Source organism: Antedon bifida, chromosome 7 (assembly GCF_963402885.1).
Source record: "Antedon bifida chromosome 7, ecAntBifi1.1, whole genome shotgun sequence".
Classification (NCBI taxonomy): domain Eukaryota; kingdom Metazoa; phylum Echinodermata; class Crinoidea; order Comatulida; family Antedonidae; genus Antedon; species Antedon bifida.
The window spans coordinates 20792746-20815362 of NC_136232.1; the positions used below are offsets into that span (position 1 = coordinate 20792746).

The window sequence follows — 22617 nt, forward strand, 5'->3', positions numbered from 1 at the left end:
ATTTAACCCCTGCGTGTAGTTTATAATACAAGGAACGTCCTACAATAACACACGAAATATTTTGATCAAAAGGTTTGGTAGGGCCTATCGTTTCCTTTCATAGACACATACCAGTATATTCCAAGGTTAACTCTATCGTCACCGAAGAGTGGGATTCTATTTCATGATTTTATACAAAAATGTTGAATAAAATGGAGGCAGAAGGAAAACAATATTTTAACAAAAATTAGGTGGTGCTACGTCTATCATACCTTTTACTGTAAATCTAAGACTAATACAAGACGATGCTACTCTCACCAAACCAACGCTAAATACACAATATCAAGGTGTTAATTTTTGCCCGTTATGATCCTTAATCCCTCCACAAACTATGATTGATAACTAACTCGAGCCTTCACAAACTATAAGTAAGAATGAAAATGAGCAGGTTCTTAGTTTATTTCTTACATAATAAAACTAAACAAACGAAAATCAAAAGGTGAAGATCTTAATGTTTTGTTAAGATCCTAATCCAGAAGATAATTTCTTTTTAAAAGAAAATTTAGACCTTGTTTAACTGCTATAAAAGGCAATATTCGTGTATGTTGTGTCTGTGGGCCTCCTTTTACTGTTGAAGCTCATTTTTGCAGGGTATTATTTCTATTTCACTGATCAATCACAGATATGACGTAGGCTTAGCTCTGTATTATTCAATCGGTATGCCTTTTGAAATACAATTATTTCATGCTTTCTGATTATGCTAGTATCGCCTAAATAAATATTTCCATTACAGCTAGGCCGCCAGTTAAGAGTGCTTGTCACAACAAATCAGACATATTCGTAATTTAGTGGCAAGGGTCAACATTTCGAATTGGCTTATATTTTTCACATTGCTACCTTAATGTAAGGAAAACTGATGTGTAGTTTGTTCGGTAAAATATCGCTTAGTTCTCGATTTTTAGCCAAATTGTTGGTGTATAATTTACATTATTTTAATAACGTAGAGAAAGAACATAAATAGAATACGATTAAACTCAGTGAGAAGTTTACCACTGTGCACTACTATACCCATTTTAGTTGTGCTAGCGCGGTGATAATGAATAGGATATAAATAAAATCAACGAGAAGTTTACCACTGTGTGTTACTATACCCATTTCGGTTGTACTCGCGCACAGTGCAATAAATAGGATACGCTTGAAATCAGTTAGAAGTTTACGACTGTGCGCTACCCATTTTGGTTGTATTAGCGCACAGTGAAAATGAATAGGATACGATTAAAACCAACGAAGTTTACCACTGTGCGTTACCGTACTATCCCCATTTTGGTTGTACTCGCGCACAGTGATAATGAAGGATACGATTGAAATCAGTTAGAAGTTTACGACTGTGCGCTACCCATTTTAGTTTTACTCGCGCACAGTGATAATGAATAGGATGTGATTAAAATCAGTGAGATTCAATAGGATAGGAACATCTTGTAATTAAAGGGATGTAAAACTATTGTAAGGTTGTTGGAGGTTGGATATTAAATTGTAAAAGTTATTGTGAAGCTGTTGTTTAAAGTGCTTACTGGATTGTTGAAAGTTGAAGTTTATTGAAATTAAAGCTTTGTTTTGAGTTATTTTACAACTTTGTGGATTTTGTGTTTATACTTTTGTGTTACAAGGGAGTTCCTAAAGTATTTTTAACAGCTCGGAAACATACGTAAGAGGAGTTCGTGACAGGTATAGAGATCGGAAATTGTCCACAATGTACTTTATTACTTCAATATGTCTCCTCTGTTATATAATATATATGTTGACACTCTCAGTACGTCTCTTGATAAAAGTAGATATGGTTCCATCAAAAACAGGCCTTCAAAAACTGGTGAACACGTGTGTGGGTTTTGCATCTGAGCATGATATTATTTATAATAATAAAAAGTCTAACTGAATGCTGTTTTGTCCCACTATTCGTAGAATCTATGGGGCTCCTAAAACAGTATTGGGTGATAAGGAGCTGGAGTATGTTGATCATTTTACGTACGTAGGCCATATGTTAACTTTGAATCTAAGAAATGAGGCAGATATAAAACGCCAATATAGATCTCTATATATTAGAGGTAATGTTTTATGTAGGACATTTTCATACTGCTCCAAATCAATTAAATGTTTCTTGTTCATATCATATTGTACTAACATGTACTGTTCTCCTTTATGGTCTAATCATTTTTAAAAAGATATAAACCGACTTAAAGTTTGCTATAATGATGCTTTCCGGATGTTGTTGGGTCAACCCAGATTTGTTAGTGCGAGGAATTGTTTTGTGGAAAACAATATTCCATCATTTTATAAATATTTGAGGATTTCGACTTACCGATTGCTTACAAGAATAATGAAAAGCGAAAACAGAATGTTAATTGTATAATATTTGTTAATGGATTCAAACATGTACTACAAATGGAGAGAGGCATTATATACCAATAGATAAACGTTTTGGTCCTCTCTCCTTTATCTTTTTTTGTAATGTATTATACCATATGGACAATTTTCTGAAATAAAAGTTGAATTGAATATCGTCAAACACAAAACCCGATTTAGGCCCAATGTTAATACAATCAATGCAACAAATCTAACCCCTCTGTGTACTTTATAATACAAAGAACGTCCAACAATAACACACGAAATACTTTGATCAAAAGATTTAACAACAGATTTGGTAGTGCCTGTCGTTTCCTTTCATAAACACATACCAGAATATTCCACTGTAAACAAACTTTAAGAGTGGGATTCTATTTCATGATTATATTAAAAAATGTTGAATGATAACATATTTTAAAAGGAATTAGGTGGTACCACGTCTATCATCCCTTTTACAGTAAGATCTAAGACTAATACAAGATGATGCTACTCTCACCAAACCAACGCTAACATAATATAAGTGTAAAATTATAAGGGTAAAAATACACACTTTTAAACACAATACCGTATGATATTGGCTCGGATACCATTGATGAAACTTTTTGCATTCAAGTATCTTGGAGTCACCTGTCACCTAAACTTGATTGGAGGTCTCATGTATTTCGAACTAGTAACAAAGCATCGAAGGAGATATGTTTCATAATCAGAACAGTTGGATGTGGAAATCCTAAGCTTATTGTTAAACTATATAATAGTCTCGTCCGTTCAGATCTGGAATACGAATTTCCTCGATATGTCAAGGATCTTGAAAAAAATTCAGCGTAGGATCACTAGATTATGTTTTCGTAGGCCCAAACAAAATAATTATTTAACTGTTCCGTATGAAATCCGTCTTCAGCGTCTTGGTATGATGAGCTTTTCAAATACATTTTTGTTGTTGGGAATTACTTTTATCGCTAAGATTTTATACAAGAAAATTGATATTTCAATAGAGAGGTACATTACTCAAAATTTGCGACATCTAAATTCGTAGTATTTGTCCATAGTATTCCAAGAACGAATTCTGCTCATTATAATATTTTTTATTCATTTCCACGTCTGTTCAATAACTTGCCTCAAAATTTTAAAGATAGTCTAGCTTTTTCCCTGTCATCATTTGTATATTCACTTAAGAAAAACCTGCTTCAAATACCTGTCTAAACTCAATGAAATGTTATTTTAAACCTTCTTTTTATTTTATGTCTTTAGGCAATGTGGCCAAGGATTACCAATAGTAAATTAATCACTGTCCTATCAGATAGGTGGTAATCTCCCTGATACAGAGGCTATTTTGTGAACCAGTTCACCGGGGTAACCCCCTACTTTTCTCGAATAATGAACTGTGTTCTTTAAAATGCACACAGATTATAAGTTTGTACACTGGACCTACGGGTTATAGTCTTTATCCAAGAAGACTTGTTCCACCACCAGAACCCTTGTCGATGTTGGTTGGCTCTTTAGGTACGGTAAACGGCACCCCTGTCTTAACATTTGACTCGCAACTGTTGCATATATTTGTATTACTTTTTATGTATTTAAGTTTATTTCATTTTTACACTTTAATGGGACGGAGAGTCACTCGATAGTGTTTTGTTTCACTTTTTGATAATCCCGTCCTGTTTTTGTTTTATTGTTTATAAAAAGACGAAATAAATTAAATGAATCCCTCAACAAACTTTGATTGATAACTAACTCGAACCTTGACAAACTATAAGTAAGAATGAAAGTGAGCAGGTTCTTAGTTTATTTCTCACATAATAAAACTAAAAAATGAAATAAAAAGTTGAAGAGCCCAATGTTTTGTTAAGTTTCTATTCCCGAAGAAAATTTAGTTTTGAAGGAAAATTGAGAACTTGTTTAACTACTATAAAAGGCAATATCAGTGTATTCTGTATCTGTGGGCCTCCTTTTATAGTTGATGCCCATTTTAGCAGGGTATTATTTCTATTTCACTGACAATTACAGACATAGCGTGGGCTTGGCTCACTATTCAATCGGTATGCCTTTTGAAATACAATTATTTTATGCTTTCTGATTATGCTAGTATCGCCTAAATAAATATTTCCATTACAGCTAGGCCGCTAGTGCTTGTCACAACAAATCAGACATATTCGTAATTTAGTGGCAAGGGTCAACATTTCGAATTGGCTTGTATTTTGTACATTGGTAGACCTTAATGTAAGGAAAACTGATGTGTAGTTTGTTTGGTAAAATATCGCTTAGTTTTCGAGAAAATCGATTTTCGGCCAATTTTGTTAATTTTTGGTGTATAATTTACATTATTTTAATAACGTAGAGAAATAACATAAATAGAATACGATTAAACATTGAGAAGTTTACCACTGTGCGCTACTATGCCTATTTTGGTTGTACTAGCGCAATGATAATGAATAAAATACGATTGAAATCAGTTAGAAGTTTACGACTGTGCGTTACTCTACTCATTTTGGTTGTACTCGCGCACAGTGATAATAAATAGGATACGATTGAAATCAGTTAGAAGTTTACGACTGTTCGCTACCCATTTTGGCTGTACTAGCGCACAGTGATAATGATTAAAACCAACGAGAAGTTTACCACTGTGCGTTACATACCCATTTTGGTTGTACTGTACTCGCGTACAGTGATAATGAATAGGATACGATTGAAATCAGTTACGACTGTGCGCGAGTATACGAGTATAACAAAAATGGGTATTGTAGAAAAAGAACTCAATTTCAGGATATTAGGAGCCACTCACTTATCAGACAACTTTAAAAAAAAGTTTAGCAGAATCTTAGGCCACTAACCTCTTTCCGATGATGTAGAATAACACAACGTATAGTTTCTCTGCAACGTTAGCTTGCTACTATACCAGGGAAGAGTGAGGAGATGAGTCTCACTCTTCCGTGAGGAGACGAGTCTCACTCTTCCCTGTATTGGTGGTTACGTAGCGTATGCACAATATAATCCGTAGTTGACATCAACGCTTCTCAGATCTCAAATGATTCTGAACCCATGATAATAAATACAAATACCCGTTATGGCATTGTAATAATCACAATAATAAATTCAACCAATCAAATATAAGCAAACAACAATAACAGGATTTTAAAAGACCTGGATATTAGGATATAATAATGGTTGCTGAATACAAAGGCGTCAACCAGGTAACACGTTATGCTGACCCCTATGTCCATAAATGGTTTGTAAAACTAGCAAGATGGAAGTATAATAATGAACAAAATCACCCAATAACAAGAATAACATTTTGACGAATAAACTACAATACAGTAGAACATCCTTTCGTACACCACTAATCAAATGACAGGACACTTTCCCTGACACTGTTTTTGAACAAGGGGCAATACAGTATCTCTTTTAACATGTTGGCTAAGTCCTATCAAACAAACGCCCTTTAATCACTTTGTTGGGTATAGACATCTGAAATTGTCCACAATGTTTTAATGTAATAATACACAATGTACTTTATTACTTCAATATCGAAAAAAACACATAGGGCCTATATATATTCGAATGTTAAAACAATCGAATGCAACAAATCTAACCCCTGCTTGTACCTTATAATACAAAGAACGTCCAACAATAACAAACGAAATATTTTGATCAAAGGGAACTTCAAAAACAGATTTGGTAGAGCCTATCGTTTCCTATTATAGGATACCAGAATATTCCAGGGTAAACAAACTTTATAATCACTTAAGAGTGGGATTCTATTGGATGATTATAATATACAAAAATGTTGAATGATAAAATGAAGGCAGAGCTAAAATAATATTTTAACAGAAATTAGGTGGTACCACGTCTATCATCATCCCTTTTACAGTAAGATCTAAGACTTATACCAGATGATGCTACTCTCATCAAACCAACGTTAAATACACCATATCACGGTATTAATTTGTACCCATTATGATCCTTAATCCCTCCACTATGATTGATAGCTAACTCGAACCTTGACAAACTATACAGGTCTAAGTAAGAATGAAAATGAGCGAAAAGAAAATCAAAAGGTGAAAATCCCAATGTTTTGTTAAGATCCTATTCCCGAAGAAAATTTCTTTTAAAAGAAAAATTTAGACCTTGTTTAACTACTATAAAAGGCAATATCAGTGTATTTTGTGTCTGTGGGCCTCCTTTTATAGTGGAAGCCCATTTTTGCAGGGTATTAGTTCTATTTCACTGATCAACAGATATGACGTGGGCTTGGCTCAGTATTATTCAATCTGTATGCCTTTTGAAATACAATTATTTTATGCTTTATGATTATGCTAGTATTGCCTAAATAAATATTTCCATTTATAGCTAGGCAGCCAGTTAAGAGTGCTTGTCACCAAACATCAGATATATTTGTAATTTAGTTGCAAGGATCAAAATTGGCTTATAATTTGTACATTGGTAGATGTAGATTAATGTAAGGAAAACTGATGTGTAGTTTGTTTGGTAAAATATTTTGTTAATTTTTCGTGTAAAATTTACATTATTTTAATAACGTAGAGAAATAACATAAGTAGAATACGATTAAACTCAGTGAGAAGTTTACCACTGTGCGTTACTATACCCACTTTGGTTGTACTCGCGCACAGTGATAATGAATAGGATACGATTAAACCCAACAAGAATTTTACCTCTGTGCGTTACTATACCCATTTTGGTTGTACTCGCGCACAGTGATAATGAATAAGATACGATTAAAACCAACGAGAAGTTTACCACTGTGCGTTACTATACCCATTTTGGTTGTACTCGCGCACAGTGATAATGAAATATGAATACGATTGAAATCAGTTAGAAGTTTACGACTGTGCGCTACCCATTTTCGTTGTACTTGCGCATAGTGATAATGAATAGGATAAGATTAAAATCAGTGAGAAGTTTACCACTGTGCCCGAGATAACCAACATGGGTAAAGTTAGCGCACAGTGATAACGAATAGGATACGATAAAAATCAGTTAGAAATGTATCACTGTGCGCGAGTATAACCAAAATGGGTATAGTAGAAAAAGAACTCAATTTCAGGATATTAGGAGCCACTCATATATCAGACTACTTAAAAAAACAGTTTAGCAGAATCTCAGGCCACTAATCTCTTTCCGATGATGTAGAATAACACAAAATATAGTTTCTCTGTAACGTTAGCTTGCTACCAGGGAAGAGTGAGGAGATGACACTCACTCTGCCCTGTTTTGGTTGTTGCGTAGCGTGTGCACAATTTGATCCGTAGTTGACATCAACGGTTCTCAGATCTCAAAATGATTCTGAATCCCTGATACTAACTACAAATACCCGTTAAAGCATTGCAATAATCCCAATACTAGATTCAACCAATGAAATATAAGCAAACAAACAACAATAACAAGATTTTAAAAGACCTGGATATTAGGATATAATAATGGTTGATGAATACAAAGGCGTCAAACAGGTAACACGTTATGCTAACCCCTATATCCATAAATGGTTTGTTAAACCACCAAGATGTAAGTATTATTGTTAATAATGAATAAAATGGCCCAATAACAAGTATAACATTTCTGACGAATAAACTGCAATAACCTGCTTGCGTACACGTCTAATCAGATGAAAAGACACTTTCCCTGACACTGAATTGATACAATACAGTATCTCTTTTAACATGTTGGCTATCAAACAAACACCCTTTAATCACTTTGTTGGGTATAGAAATCTGAAATCCTTAATCCCTCCACAAACTATGATTGATAACTAACTCGAACCCTGACAGACTATAGGTAAGAATGAAAATGAGCAGGTTCTTAGTTTATTTCTCAATAACAAACCTAAAAAACAAAAATCAAGCCCATTTTTGCAGGGTATTATTTCTATTTGACTGATCAATCACAGATATAGCGTGGGCTTGGCTCTGTTTTATTCAATCGGTATGCCTTTTGAAATACAATTATTTATGCTAGTATTGCCTAAATAAATATTTCCATGTTCAGCTGGGCCACCAGTTAAGAGTGCTTGTCACCGAAAATCAGACATATTCGTAATTTAGTGGCAAAGGTGGGACGTATTTTGTACATTGCTAGATCTTAATGTAAGGAAAACTGATGTTTAATTTGTTTGGTCAAATATCGCTTTACCCCTGTGCGTTACTATCCCAATGTTGGTTGTACTCGCGCACAGTGATAATGAATAGGATGCGATCATTAAAATCAGAGAGAAGTTCACTGTGCGCTTATACCCATTTTTTCATAAAATAAACAATAACATGATTTTAAAGTTAACAAATTGTATTTCAATATCCACACAATATAATATATACACAACAAACATAACATTCAGTATAAAGGCAGACAACAGTATATCTTTACTTGCATAATTAATCAGATTTAATACATGTTGATTGGACAATGAAATTTTGACGTCACATTGACATATGAAATAGTTTTTTTTAATACAAAATTTAATTAAGAGAAAAGTTATAATATCTATTTGAATACTGTAGTAAACAATGAAAATGTTAGTATATAACATTTATTGATAAATATAACTAGGCTAGAATATATAAAAGCAACATGAATAAAGTTTATATTTTACAATGGCACAATGTGAACTGTTTAGTAATCAAATATTTTCACACTATTATCTTTAACTTTATCTGACTGGATATTATATTTTCATTGATGTTCTTTACTATAGCACGGGGGTGCTTTACCTTTCCATCTTCTTCACTTTGCCTATAATCTATTTTTAATTATTTTATTATATATTTTCTACTGACTAAAAAGTGAAGATTAATTTTACATTATTTTAAGTATTCCAATTTTATTTTGTTTTACAATTGTATTACCTTCCGACTTTACATTAATTGAGAAAGAAATTTTACTACCTTATTTTAATCATTAGAGTGTAACAATTATCTATATTTACCTTAATTATAACCTGGTTATTATCATTTATCATCTTTACGACGGTTACATTTTCTTTTGTGATACAAATTTGTTTATTTGTTCATTTAGACTTATTTACACAGTTTAATAATATTGAATTCTTATTTCTATATTTTTATACATCTAACTTTGGTTATATTGCACATTTTATAAGTTTCTCAATTAATTTGTCTTAGTAAACGATGTTCAGTATATCTAAAGTTCTTTTAAGTACCTTATTTTGTCTTAGCGTATATTTTGTCTTAACTTATGTTAAATGTCTTAGACTTATCTTAATTTGAATGTTTAACACCTATCTTCAATATTCTCCAAAAAAGTATAACTCTCTACTTATTTCAAGTTTCTCTATAATGGCGTTAATTACTAAGTATGCTATTGCGGATGGCTTTACTGTTGTTAGAGATATTTTATTCGTAATCAAATATTCTACAGATTCGTATCTCACTGTCTCTATTCTTCGTTTGTTATTGTTGGTTGTAGTTTTGCTGATTGCAAAATCGCAATAAGTATGAACAAAATCAAGACACGTGACACTATTGATATTAAAGTTTACTATCTGTAATATTTTGAATTCTATTTGTGCTATTTTTTTAGGATTAAAGAATCCAAGATTCTGGTGGCGATCACATGCATAAGGAATTATGTGTTTAGATTGGTATCGTTCAGCACATTTCAATGCAAGGCAAAATTATGCAATTGCCATTTCCTCCACATCACGAAGTTTAAATGCTGTAGTATCACAGTTTAGTACATTTTCTATAATTGTAAGGCTGCGATGAACTATATCTTAATCAATAATTATGTATTCATAACGAATGAGTTCAGATCGAATATTACATAAAAAATCTACCATATGATCTTTGACTGATTGTGATTCAAATTGTGCCCATGGATTTTTAGATATTTTTGCACGATCAATTAATGAATTAAAATATTCTTTATTAGATTCAAGCTCATAATTTTCATTTGAAATATTATTCTTAGAATTGTTATCACTGCCTGAAAAATGAAACAAAACATCACCATTGCCTACTACTACAACAGTGCTACTATTACTACTAGACCTTTCTCCTACTATGCTACTGCAACTGTTGCTACTACTAGGCCTACTATCACTGTCAGTACTACAACAACTACTACTTGACTTAGTGTCACTAATGGGTCTACTACCACCACTACTAGTCAAAGTGCTACTACTACTACTGCTAGTACCAGGCATAGTGCCACTACTACTGCTAGTACTACTACTAATTGTATATTTATAGTGTTTTTTTTTTTACGAGCAATGGATTTCCTTTTTGAGGATCAATAAAAATTATCTTATTTTATCTTATCTTATCTTACTTATTATGATAGGTGTAACTAAGTTTGTGTTTGTAGTAGTAGAAAGCGTGAGTTGCTGTAGAATAAAGTTTGAATAGCCTTAGTTTTACAGCCGTCTAATAAACGTCACGTGATATTCGATTTTGTCGATAGGTGGCGGTATAAATTACGCAATATTTGACTGCATGACGATTGGTGTGTACTGCATGTTGATTGGTGAGTACTGCATGACCATTGGTGTGTACTGCATTACGATTGGTGTGTACTGCATGACGATTGGTGTGTACTGCATGACGATTGGTGTGTACTGCATGACGATTGGTGTGTACTGCATGTTGTTTAGGGTGTACTGCATGACGATTGGTGTGTACTTCATGATGTTTGGTGTCTACTGCATGACGATTGGTGTGTACTGCATGACCATAGGTGTCTACTGCAAGACGATTGGTGTGTACTGCATGACCATACGTGTGTACTGCATGACCATTGGTGTGTACTACATGACCATTGGTGTGTACTGCATGACCATTGGTGTGTGTACTGCATGATAAATGTGAACTGAAGGCAGAGGAGGCGTTTTTCGATTCGCATGAGTGCTCATCAAAGCGTCATAGCTCATTTCCTGAGCTCTGATTGGCTGCGCAATATTTTGCTTCGAAAAAAGTAGAAATAATTCGAACTAGTAAATTTCGCTGCAGCGAAAAATCAAAGGAACTAGAATTCGTCGCAGAAGGGAGTATGACAGACAGAAACTGGAATACGCATGCGCATAGCATGACGCTTTCCAATCGCGAGAACAAATTCGCCTAGTGGAAAATCAACTTTAGCTACCTGTTGGACCAATCTCCGTTGTATTAATTTGGTGGTTTTCATTTCGAACGAAAAAGTTACGCAACAATAATTATACTAGAAAATCTGATAGATACGTTTAGGCCTACAGTCTTTGTAAGTAATCAATACTTGTCTATATACCAATACTATTATATTAAACGCTTATTATATACGATGCAAAGAATTCTTTGTCCATAATGTATTATAATGTAGACATTACGGTAGTTCACAGTCACTGGACGTTGATCGTTGACGTATTTATTTCTATTTATTTAATTTATTATTATATACTACTAGACCTTTCTCCTACTATGCTACTGCAACTGTTGCTACTACTAGGCCTACTATCACTGTCAGTACTACAACAACTACTACTTGACTTAGTGTCACTACTGGGTCTACTACCACCACTACTAGTCAAAGTGCTACTACTACTACTGCTAGTACCAGGCATAGTGCCACTACTACTGCTAGTACTACTAATAATTGTCTATTTATAGTGGGTTTTTTTTTTACGAGCAATGAATTTCCTTTTTGAGGATCAATAAAAATTATCTTATTTTATCTTATCTTATCTTACTTATTATGATAGGTGTAACTAAGTTTGTGTTTGTAGTAGTAGAAAGCGTGAGTTGCTATAGTATGACGATTGGTGTGTACTGCATGACGATTGGTGTGTACTGCATGACGATTGGTGTGTACTACATCACCATTGGTGTGTACTGCATGATGATTGGTGTGTGTACTGCATTATAAATATGAACTGAAGGCAGAGGAGGCGTTTTTCGATTCGCATAAGTGCTCATCAAACGTCATAGCTCATTTCTTGAGCTCTGATTGGCTGCGCAATATTTTGCTTCGAAAAAAGTAGAAACAATTCGAACTAGTAAATTTCGCTGCAGCGAAAAATCAAAGGAACTAGAATTCGTCGCAGAAGGGAGTATGACAGACAGAAACTGGAATACGCATGCGCATAGCATGACGCTTTCCAATCGCGAGAACAAATTCGCCTAGTGGAAAATCGGCTTTAGCTACCTGTTGGACCAATCTCCGTTGTATTAATTTGGTGGTTTTCATTTCGAACGAAATAGTTACGCAACAATAATCATACTAGAAAATCTGATGAAATACATTTAGGCCTACAGTCTTTGTAAGTAATCAATACTTGTCTATATACCAATACTATTATATTAAACGCTTATTATATACGATGCAAAGAATTCTTTGTCCATAATGTATTATAATGTAGACATTACGGTAGTTCACAGTCACTGGACGTTGATCGTTGACGTAGCCGCTACCGTTATCGCATACCGCTCTTTACGTTCATTGTCACAGTAATTTGAATGTGGTGTGTATTTTGTAGGGTAGTTATTTGAATGTGGTGGTAGGCCTACTGTCATTTGATGTGTATTTTGTAGGGTAGTTATTTTGTTATTCTGTTTCAGATATTGCCAGAGTAGGCCTACTATAATTTGAATGAAGTGGTAGGCCAACTGTCAATTTTTTGTTATTATTGCTTTGACGACGTGCGCTTGCTTTCTGTGCTATTATTTGGGTTTCAGTTATCGCCACGTTTTTTGCGCACAGATATTTTGCAAGTTCTTCCATTACAGTTTTTGGTTGTCTTTTTATATACTTTTTTTATTTCCCCTTATTGAGTGGGGGTTATCTGTCTGAATTGCAGGCAAAATTCCACAAGACCAGAACTGTTGCAGAGTCAATGCTTGTCCTTATATTTGTCATCATCCTCATAACCAACATCACCGCTATCACTACATTCGTCATCAATATCGTCGTCGTCATCGTGACGTATTCAACAGAATCTTCAGATCATATTTTGTATCATGCTCATAACCAACATCATGTTCATCATCATCATCAATGTCGTCATCGTCATCGTGACGTATTCAACAGAATCCTCATATTTTTCATCATTCTCATAACCAACAACATGTTCATAATCATCTATCATCAATATCGTTGTCGTCTACGTAACGTATTCAACAGAATCCTCATGTTTAGCATCATTCTCATAACCAACATCATGTTCATCATCATTCATCATCAATGTTGTTGTCGTCATCGTGACGTATTCAACAGCATCCTCATATTTCAATATCATCGATATTGTCCATTATTGTCCTGGTTTATTTTTCATTTATTAGATCATTGCAAACAGTTGATACAAAACCATCATCATTGTCATCGTCATCATCAGATATTTCCATACCAAAATGGAATACGATATTTCATATTGTTTCTATAGGCCACCAATATGATGAGATATGATGTGTGTCTTTTTCGGGTTTTCTGTACGTACTGTAGGCCCATTTCGTATAAAATAAAAGCGATGTTGTGTAAGTCCGTCTGTACGTAGGATTAATTAATGGGAATTTATGTTTTGAGTATTGAAATAAGAGAATATTTTCTATTTGTCCGTACGCCCCATCATTCTAAATCGCATACTCACGTCAAACCACCATCGATCTTTAACATCAAATCAACATAAACCAACCATTTTTAATTGTGTATATTATTTTTATTAGTAAACCATAGTGGTATTAAAGTATACAAGCAAACATTATATTATACTAACTAACACTAATCCTTCTAGCATAAATGTAAGTCTAATTCAATAGTAGTTAAAACTACTTAAAATGTGTTGTGCTACTTCATCGCGTAAAAGTTGTACAATCTAAAAAGTGTCTAGGCCTAACTTACATAAAGACTCAAAGTCTAACACAATATATAACATTACAGTATCTGTTATCGCTAACCTACAGAACCCACACTACAAAACATTAAGATCATCCCTTAAAAATCTATATACACGGGTGTATTGACACCATCATACATGATATTCTTACTATAAACAATGTCCTACTATGATGTGATATACATTGAGATAGGCTATTTATACTTATTTTCACGGACACATTGCATAGTAATTACTTTAATACATTAATATACATCCGTACTAATAACCACCTATATACACGTGTTAATAGGGAGGTTTCGAAACCTTACGAATACTCGAAAACGATACGTGTACGTGAAATATCCGTTTCCGTTATCGTATTCGTAGCTTTGCAAAACCTCCCTAATAGTAGTGGATATACACAAGTTAATACAATTATTATGTAAGTTGCCAAATAATAAATTAGTGCTTGTTTAAAATGGCACACGTTGTGTCAAAGTATATCATTTCAAAAGTTTGGTGTTGCAAATAAAAAAGTTTCTTATATAATCATAAGAAAGAAAGAAAGAAAGAAAGAAAGCTTTAGAAAACCGTGGGTTTGAATACCACTTGCACAATGTACTGAGTTAAAAAAGCCAATAGAGCAAACTAGCCTATCAACTTCGTTTTATTAAGCTAATAACATCAAGATTATTTAAGTAAGTAATCATTTGGTATTTATTTTATGCAAATGTTCTCGTTGACAAGGCCAGGTTATAATCAATCTACTGTAGATACTCTCATTTTTATTCACGGCTTGCAAGAATCAAATTCCTAATAATGTAATCAATATCATTATTCCTAATATCAATATCAATATCTTTTGAATTCAATGTGATTCTCAAATTATTCATTACGTCATGTGATAGTTTACCATTATTCATATCAAGTTTACGTAGCTTAGGATACTTATTCAATAAGGATACCATCGATATCACTTCAATTATCATTATTCAAAATATGAAGCTCTTGTAATTCTAAATCCCCCTGGCATACACTCTTATCAATTTATTCATTACGTCACCTGATAGTTTACAATTATTCATGACAAGAGCACGTAGATTACGAAATTTACATAAGAAAGTACCCTGTAAAGTTCCATCAATACTTCAATACTTCAATAAACTTTATTGTCAAACTCATGAAAGGCTTGAAACTTTGGCTGAATGTACACACATTAAAATTGTCTAAAAACATTGTCACACAAACAGTAAAAAAGAATAAAATCACATAAAACAGAGAACAAGATGTCATATAAAATAGTTAAAAGAGGACACAAAAAGTATAAATTGAGTCAATGAATCAATGTTGCTATTATCATTTTAAATTCTAAATTATCTCCTTCATACGCTGTCATAATTTCATTCATTATTGTACCTGATAGCTTACAGACTTGCATGGCAAGAGTACATAGATTAAGGGACTTACTGAAGAAAGTACTTAGCAAAGTACCGTTTATGGCACTGAAATCATTTCCAGAAAAACAAAGCTCTTGAAATTGTAAGACATTAACTGTATATCCGCTCAACATTTTATTCATTTGTATTCATCATTCATGTAAAGCTAACGAGGTTGAGGAGACATACGTAAGAAATTACACAGTAAAGTACTATCGATATCACTAAAATCATTATTCAAAATAATAGCTCCTGTAGTTCAAAGTAATCTCTCCTATCATAAGCTGTTCAAATTGTATTCATTTTCTCACCTGATAATTATAAAATCATTCATGTGAAGTTTACGCAGTTGAAGAAACTTACGCAAGAAATTACTCAGTAAAGTACCATCGATGCCACTAAAATCATTATTCCAAATATATAACTCTTGTAGTTCAAAGTGATCTGCCTCATCATAAGCTGTTATAATTGTATTCATTCTCTCACCTTATAGTTTACACTCATTCATGTCAAGTTTACACAATAATTGAGGAGACTTACGCAAGAACTTACGCAAGAAATTACCCAATAAAGTACGATCGATGTCACTGAAATCATTATTCCAAATATATAACTCTTGTAGTTCAAAGTGATCTCCCTCATCATAGGCTGTTACAATTGTATTCATTTTTTTACCTGATAGTTTACAATCATACATGTGAAGTTTACGCAGTTGAAGAAACTTACACAGGAAAGTACCCAGTAAAGTACCATCGATATTACTGAGATCATTATTCCAAATATATAGCTCTTGTAGTTCAAAGTGATCTCCCGCATCATAAGCTGTTATAATTGTATTCATTATCTCACCTGATAATTTACAACTATGCATGACAATTGTATGCAGTTGAGGAAACTTACACAAGAAAGTACCCAGCAAAGTACCATCGATATTACTGAGATCATTATTCCAAATATATAGCTCTTGTAGTTCAAAGTGATCTCCCGCATCATAAGCTGTTATAATTGTATTCATTGTCTCACCTGATAATTTACAACTACGCATGACAATGTTATGCAGTTGAGGACACTTACAAAAGAAAGTACCCAGTAAAGTACCATCGATGTCACTGAAATCATTATTACCAATATATAGCTCTTGTAGTTCAAAGTTATCTCCCGTATCATAAGCTGTTATAATTGTATTCATTTTCTCACCTGATAGTTTACACTTGCTCATGTGAAGTTTACGCAGTTGAGAAAACTTACTCAAGAAATTACCCAGTAAAGTACCATCGATGTCACTGAAATCATTATTAAAAATATATAGCTCCTGTAGTTCGAAGTGATCTCTTGCATCATAAGCTGTTATAATTGTATTCATTTTCTCACCTGATAGTTTACAATCATTCATGTGAAGTTTACACAGTTGAGGAAACTTACACAGGAAAGTACCCAGTAAAGTACCATCGATATTACTGAGATCATTATTCCAAATATATAGCTCTTGTAGTTCAAAGTGATCTCCCGCATCATAAGCTGTTATAATTGTATTCATTGTCTCACCTGATAATTTACAACTATGCATGACAATTGTATGCAGTTGAGGACACTTACAAAAGAAAGTACCCAGTAAAGTACCGTCAATGTCACTGAAATCATTATTACCAATATATAGCTCTTGTAGTTCAAAGTTATCTCTTGCATCATAAGCTGTTATAATTGTATTCATTTTCTCACCTGATAGTTTACAATCATTCATGTGAAGTTTACACAGTTGAGAAAACTTACACAGGAAAGTACCCAGCAAAGTACCATCGATATTACTGAGATCATTATTCCAAATATATAGCTCTTGTAGTTCCAAGTGATCTCTTGCATCATAAGCTGTTATAATTGTATTCATTTTCTCACCTGATAGTTTACAATCATTCATGTGAAGTTTACACAGTTGAGGAAACTTACACAGGAAAGTACCCAGCAAAGTACCATCGATATTACTGAGATCATTATTCCAAATATATAGCTCTTGTAGTTCAAAGTGATCTCTTGCATCATAAGCTGTTATAATTGTATTCATTTTCTCACCTGATAGTTTACAATCATTCATGTGAAGTTTACACAGTTGAGGAAACTTACACAAGAAAGTACCCAGCAAAGTACCATCGATATTACTGAGATCATTATTCCAAATATATAGCTCTTGTAGTTCAAAGTGATCTCCCGCATCATAAGCTGTTATAATTGTATTCATTGTCTTACCTGATAATTTACAACTATGCATGACAATTTTATGCAGTTGAGGACACTTACAAAAGAAAGTACCCAGTAAAGTACCATCGATGTCACTGAAATCATTATTAAAAATATATAGCTCCTGTAGTTCGAAGTGATCTCTTGCATCATAAGCTGTTATAATTGTATTCATTTTCTCACCTGATAGTTTACAATCATTCATGTAAAGTTTACACAGTTGAGGAAACTTACACAAGAAAGTACCCAGCAAAGTACCATCGATATTACTGAGATAATTATTCCAAATATATAGCTCTTGTAGTTCAAAGTGATCTCCCGCATCATAAGCTGTTATAATTGTATTCATTGTCTTACCTGATAATTTACAACTATGCATGTTAAGTTTACGCAGTTGAGGACACTTACAAAAGAAATTACCCAGTAAAGTACCATCGATGTCACTGAAATCATTATTACCAATATATAGCTCTTGTAGTTCAAAGTTATCTCCCGTATCATAAGCTGTTATAATTGTATTCATTTTCTCACCTGATAGTTTACACTTGCTCATGTGAAGTTTATGCAGTTGAGAAAACTTACACAGGAAAGTACCCAGTAAAGTACCATCGATATTACTGAGATCATTATTCCAAATATATAGCTCTTGTAGTTCAAAGTTATCTCCCGCATCATAAACTGTTATAATTGTATTCATTTTCTCACCTGATAGTTTACAACTATGCATGTTAAGTTTACGCAGTTGAGGAGACTTACTCAAGAAATTACCCAGTAAAGTACCATCGATGTCACTGAAATCATTATTAAAAATATATAGCTCCTGTAGTTCGAAGTGATCTCTTGCATCATAAGCTGTTATAATTGTATTCATTTTCTCACCTGATAGTTTACACTTGCTCATGTGAAGTTTACGCAGTTGAGAAAACTTACACAGGAAAGTACCCAGTAAAGTACCATCGATATTACTGAGATCATTATTCCAAATATATAGCTTTTGTAGTTCAAAGTGATCTCCCGCATCATAAGCTGTTATAATTGTATTCATTGTCTCACCTGATAATTTACAACTATGCATGAAAATTGTATGCAGTTGAGGACACTTACAAAAGAAAGTACCCAGTAAAGTACCGTCAATGTCACTGAAATCATTATTAGAAATATATAGCTCTTGTAGTTCAAAGTGATCTCCCGCATTATAAGCTGTTATAATTATATTCATTGTCTCACCTGATAGTTTACAACCATGCACGGTAAGAGTACGCAGTTGAGGACACTTACAAAAGAAAGTACCCAGTAAAGTACCATCGATGTCACTGAAATCATTATTAGAAATATATAGCTCCTGTAGTTCGAAGTGATCTCTTGCATCATAAGCTGTTATAATTGTATTCATTTTCTCACCTGATAGTTTACAATCATTCATGTGAAGTTTACACAGTTGAGGAAACTTACTCAAGAAATTACCCAGTAAAGTACCATCGATGTCACTGAAATCATTATAAGAAATATATAGCTCCTGTAGTTCGAAGTGATCTCTTGCATCATAAGCTGTTATAATTGTATTCATTTTCTCACCTGATATATTGCAATAACGCATAGCAAGTTTACGCAGTTGAGGAGACTTACTCAAGAAATTACCCAGTAAAGTACCATCCATGTCACTGAAATCATTATTATTACCAATATATAATTCTTGTAGTTCAAAGTTATCTCCCGCATCATAAGCTGTTATAATTGTATTCATTTTCTCACCTGATAGTTTACAATTGCCCATGTGAAGTTTACGTAGTTGAGAACACTTACACAGGAAAGTACCCAGTAAAGTACCATCGATGTTACTGAAATCATTATTTCCAATATATAGCTCTTGTAGTTCAAAGTGATCTCCCGCATCATAAGCTTTTATAATTGTATTCATGTTCTCACCTGACAGTTTACAGTTATCCATAGAAAGTTTAAGCAGTTGAGGAGACTTACTCAAGAAGTTACTCAGTGAAGTAGGGTCAATGTCACTCAAATCATTATCCAACAAAAAAAGTTCTTTTAATTGAAATTCATCTGCTGAATACTCACTCAACATTTCATTGATAACTTTTCCTGATACTTTGCAATAATACATGCTAAGTATGCGTAACATAGGAGAATGAAACAAAAATGTACCAAGTAAAGCACCATTTATGTCACTGATGTCATTGTTCCCAATATAGAGTTCCTGTAAATCTAACTTATCATTTACACACACTTTGATCATTTCATTCATTATGCGTCCTGATAATTTGCAATCATGCATAACAAGTTTATTCAGTTTGGAAGACGTATGCACGAACTTACCCAGTAAAGTACCATCGATGTTACTAAAATTATTTCTAGTATTAAGTTTAGGCCTAGGTAAAACCGATAAATTGTAATCATTTGGAGAAATACTCAAGATAGCTCTAGGTATATTACCATTCTCAATAATAACATTATCCTTTCTTGCATCGACCCTGATTACCTCATTACCTGAATCATGAATGTCAATACACAATTTCGGAGAGTTACAGAATCCGTCTATTGAGGTTCCTATAATATTACTGTTATAATTATTACCAATATTAAGCTCTCGTAATTGCAACTTATCTGCTTCACACATTTCGATTATTGTATTCATTATATTACCTGATAGTTTACATCCATGCATATCAAGTATAATTAGCTTAGGAGACTTACTTAAGAATGTACCCAGTAAAGTACCATCAACGTCACTGATATCATTTTTTCCAAAATTAAGCACTTGTATTTCTGACTCGTGTCCTGTATACTTTTCAAACATTTGATTCATTATGTCACCTGATAGTTTACAGTCATGCATGTCAAGTTTAAGCAGCTTTTGGGTGTTACACAACAAATTGCCCAAAAGAGTACCATCAATATCACTGAGGTCATTTTCCTGAACACAAAGCTCTTGTAATTGTAAAATACTACCTGAATACACGTTCATCACCTTATTCATTACGTCACCAGTTAGTTTGCAATCATGCATGTCAAGTCTAAGTAATGTAGGAATCTTACTCAAGAAAGTACCAAATGAAGTACCGTCAATGTCGCAGAGATTATTTCCAGCTATTGTAAACATTAACATTTTTGGCGAATATTTTCCACTACACTTACAGATATCAGTCATTACTTTACCTGATAGATTGCAATCACTCATCTCAAATGAAATATACAAAGGCGACAAGTTCATTAAATAATGCAGTAATTTAGAATCGATGTTTCTGAGATTATTATTACTTATATTAAGGCTGTTTATTATCAACCCACCACCCATTACAGACCACTCTCTAATCATATCATTTATTACATCACCTGATAGATTGCAATTACGAATGTCAAGTGTAGGTGTAAAGAAATATGTTATATGTGCAAGAGTTTTTCCTCTGCTATCAATTGATAATGTATTACAGAATTTCTTTAAATCAAGCTCATTAAGATTCATTCTACTTAGTTGCCATATACGATGTATAAAATGCTCACCTAAATTTTGATTGAAGTGCACAATAAACATTTTTAATGAGTTTGATAAGGCTGTATGTTTTAATTGCATATTTTCCATGTGATCTATAAGGTCGTTGCTCACATAATCACGATGTTCATCTTTTACATAATTTAAGTAAGTGTGTATCAAAGGACGATATGTTGATACATCATGTGTAACCCAATGCTTTAAGAATTTACCTGCATTTGTACCAAGAAATCCAACTGCAAACCTATTTGCCATCGTTAAATATGGACATTCTCTTACTACATTCCACTCAGTTTCAAATTGTCTTACATATGCTGTGTACTCATTCGTCATACCTTCATTCTCACAGAGTTTGTATAAATAAAACCCTACTAGTGATTCTAGTATTAATTTATGCTTAGTAGAAAAGAAAACTTCACTTTTGCCTCGTGACATCGATGCTTCTTCATAAATAAATCCTAGGTTAAGGGCCATCTTAACCATGTCCTTATTTTCATTAGCTCCCAAATCCCCTTTTTTAATTGAAAGTTGATTTTTTTTTAAGGTATCATACATACGCTTACCAAGAAAAATCATAGTATTTGCATAATTTTCTGGAATATTTTCAAATTTGAAAACGCTTTCTTGGTTTTCATATTTTGCAATGTAATGATTTACATTGCAGCACAAAATGTCTTTGAATAGATCAGCATTATTAGAAGGAAGAATTGCTTTGTCTTCCCAAATAATACAAAATGACAGAAGAAACAAAGGATTTTCGCACAATTTGTGTGCAAAAGTATTCTTGTCATCCGCTAATTCCTGTCTAAGGGTAATACCTAATTCGGGTTTTTTATAATGCTGAAAATGGTTCTCTATATACTTCCCAATACTATCTTGGTTAAATCCCTTCACTCTCACATGCACATCACATCTTCCTACAAATTCATCTATGTTTTCTGATCGCGACGTAAGTAGCACAACACTGTTTTCTAAAGTTATCCTTCTAAAAATATCTTCCAAGCTATTATTCTTAAAACGCAATTCATCTAATCCATCTATTAACAGCACAATTTTGTCATCATGTTTGTCTATAAAATTTGTAATCAATGTTGGGTTTTTTGGAAGACCAGTCTTTCTATTGAAATCTTTAATGTTTAGTTGTTTTTCTATCAGATCAAAAATGTCAAAGCCTTCGTCTATATCCCTTACAGACAAAAAAAATATAATTTTACCTTTAAGTGCAATTGATTTCTGAGCAGATGTTGTACTGCTATATG

The 22617-nt window shown here is 33.2% G+C and overlaps 3 protein-coding genes across 5 annotated transcripts in view; 1 reads left to right on the top strand and 2 right to left on the bottom strand.

Moving 5' to 3' along the window:
- LOC144848266 (uncharacterized) overlaps positions 1-5247 on the bottom strand; it is a 64702-nt gene extending 59455 nt beyond the window's left edge. Inside the window, exon 1 of the mRNA XM_078704979.1 lies at positions 5208-5247. The gene's annotated coding sequence lies outside the window, so the exon portion shown is untranslated. The remainder of the gene's footprint in view (positions 1-5207) is intronic.
- LOC144848454 (uncharacterized) overlaps positions 1-22126 on the bottom strand; it is a 93087-nt gene extending 70961 nt beyond the window's left edge. Inside the window, exons 1-2 of one of the 3 annotated variants that reach the window (XM_078705185.1) lie at positions 16993-22126; positions 16186-16644 (exon numbers count right to left, since the gene is read on the bottom strand). In XM_078705185.1, coding sequence (XP_078561311.1) covers positions 16186-16644; positions 16993-21934 — 5401 coding nt within the window. In that variant the 5' untranslated portion in view covers positions 21935-22126. Of the gene's footprint in view, positions 1-16185 lie in introns of all 3 variants that reach the window. The other 2 variants (XM_078705187.1, XM_078705184.1) reach the window with 2 other exon arrangements.
- LOC144848525 (ubiquitin-conjugating enzyme E2 J1-like) overlaps positions 1-22617 on the top strand; it is a 331913-nt gene that overhangs the window by 95880 nt on the left and 213416 nt on the right. The gene's annotated exons all lie outside the window — the stretch shown is intronic.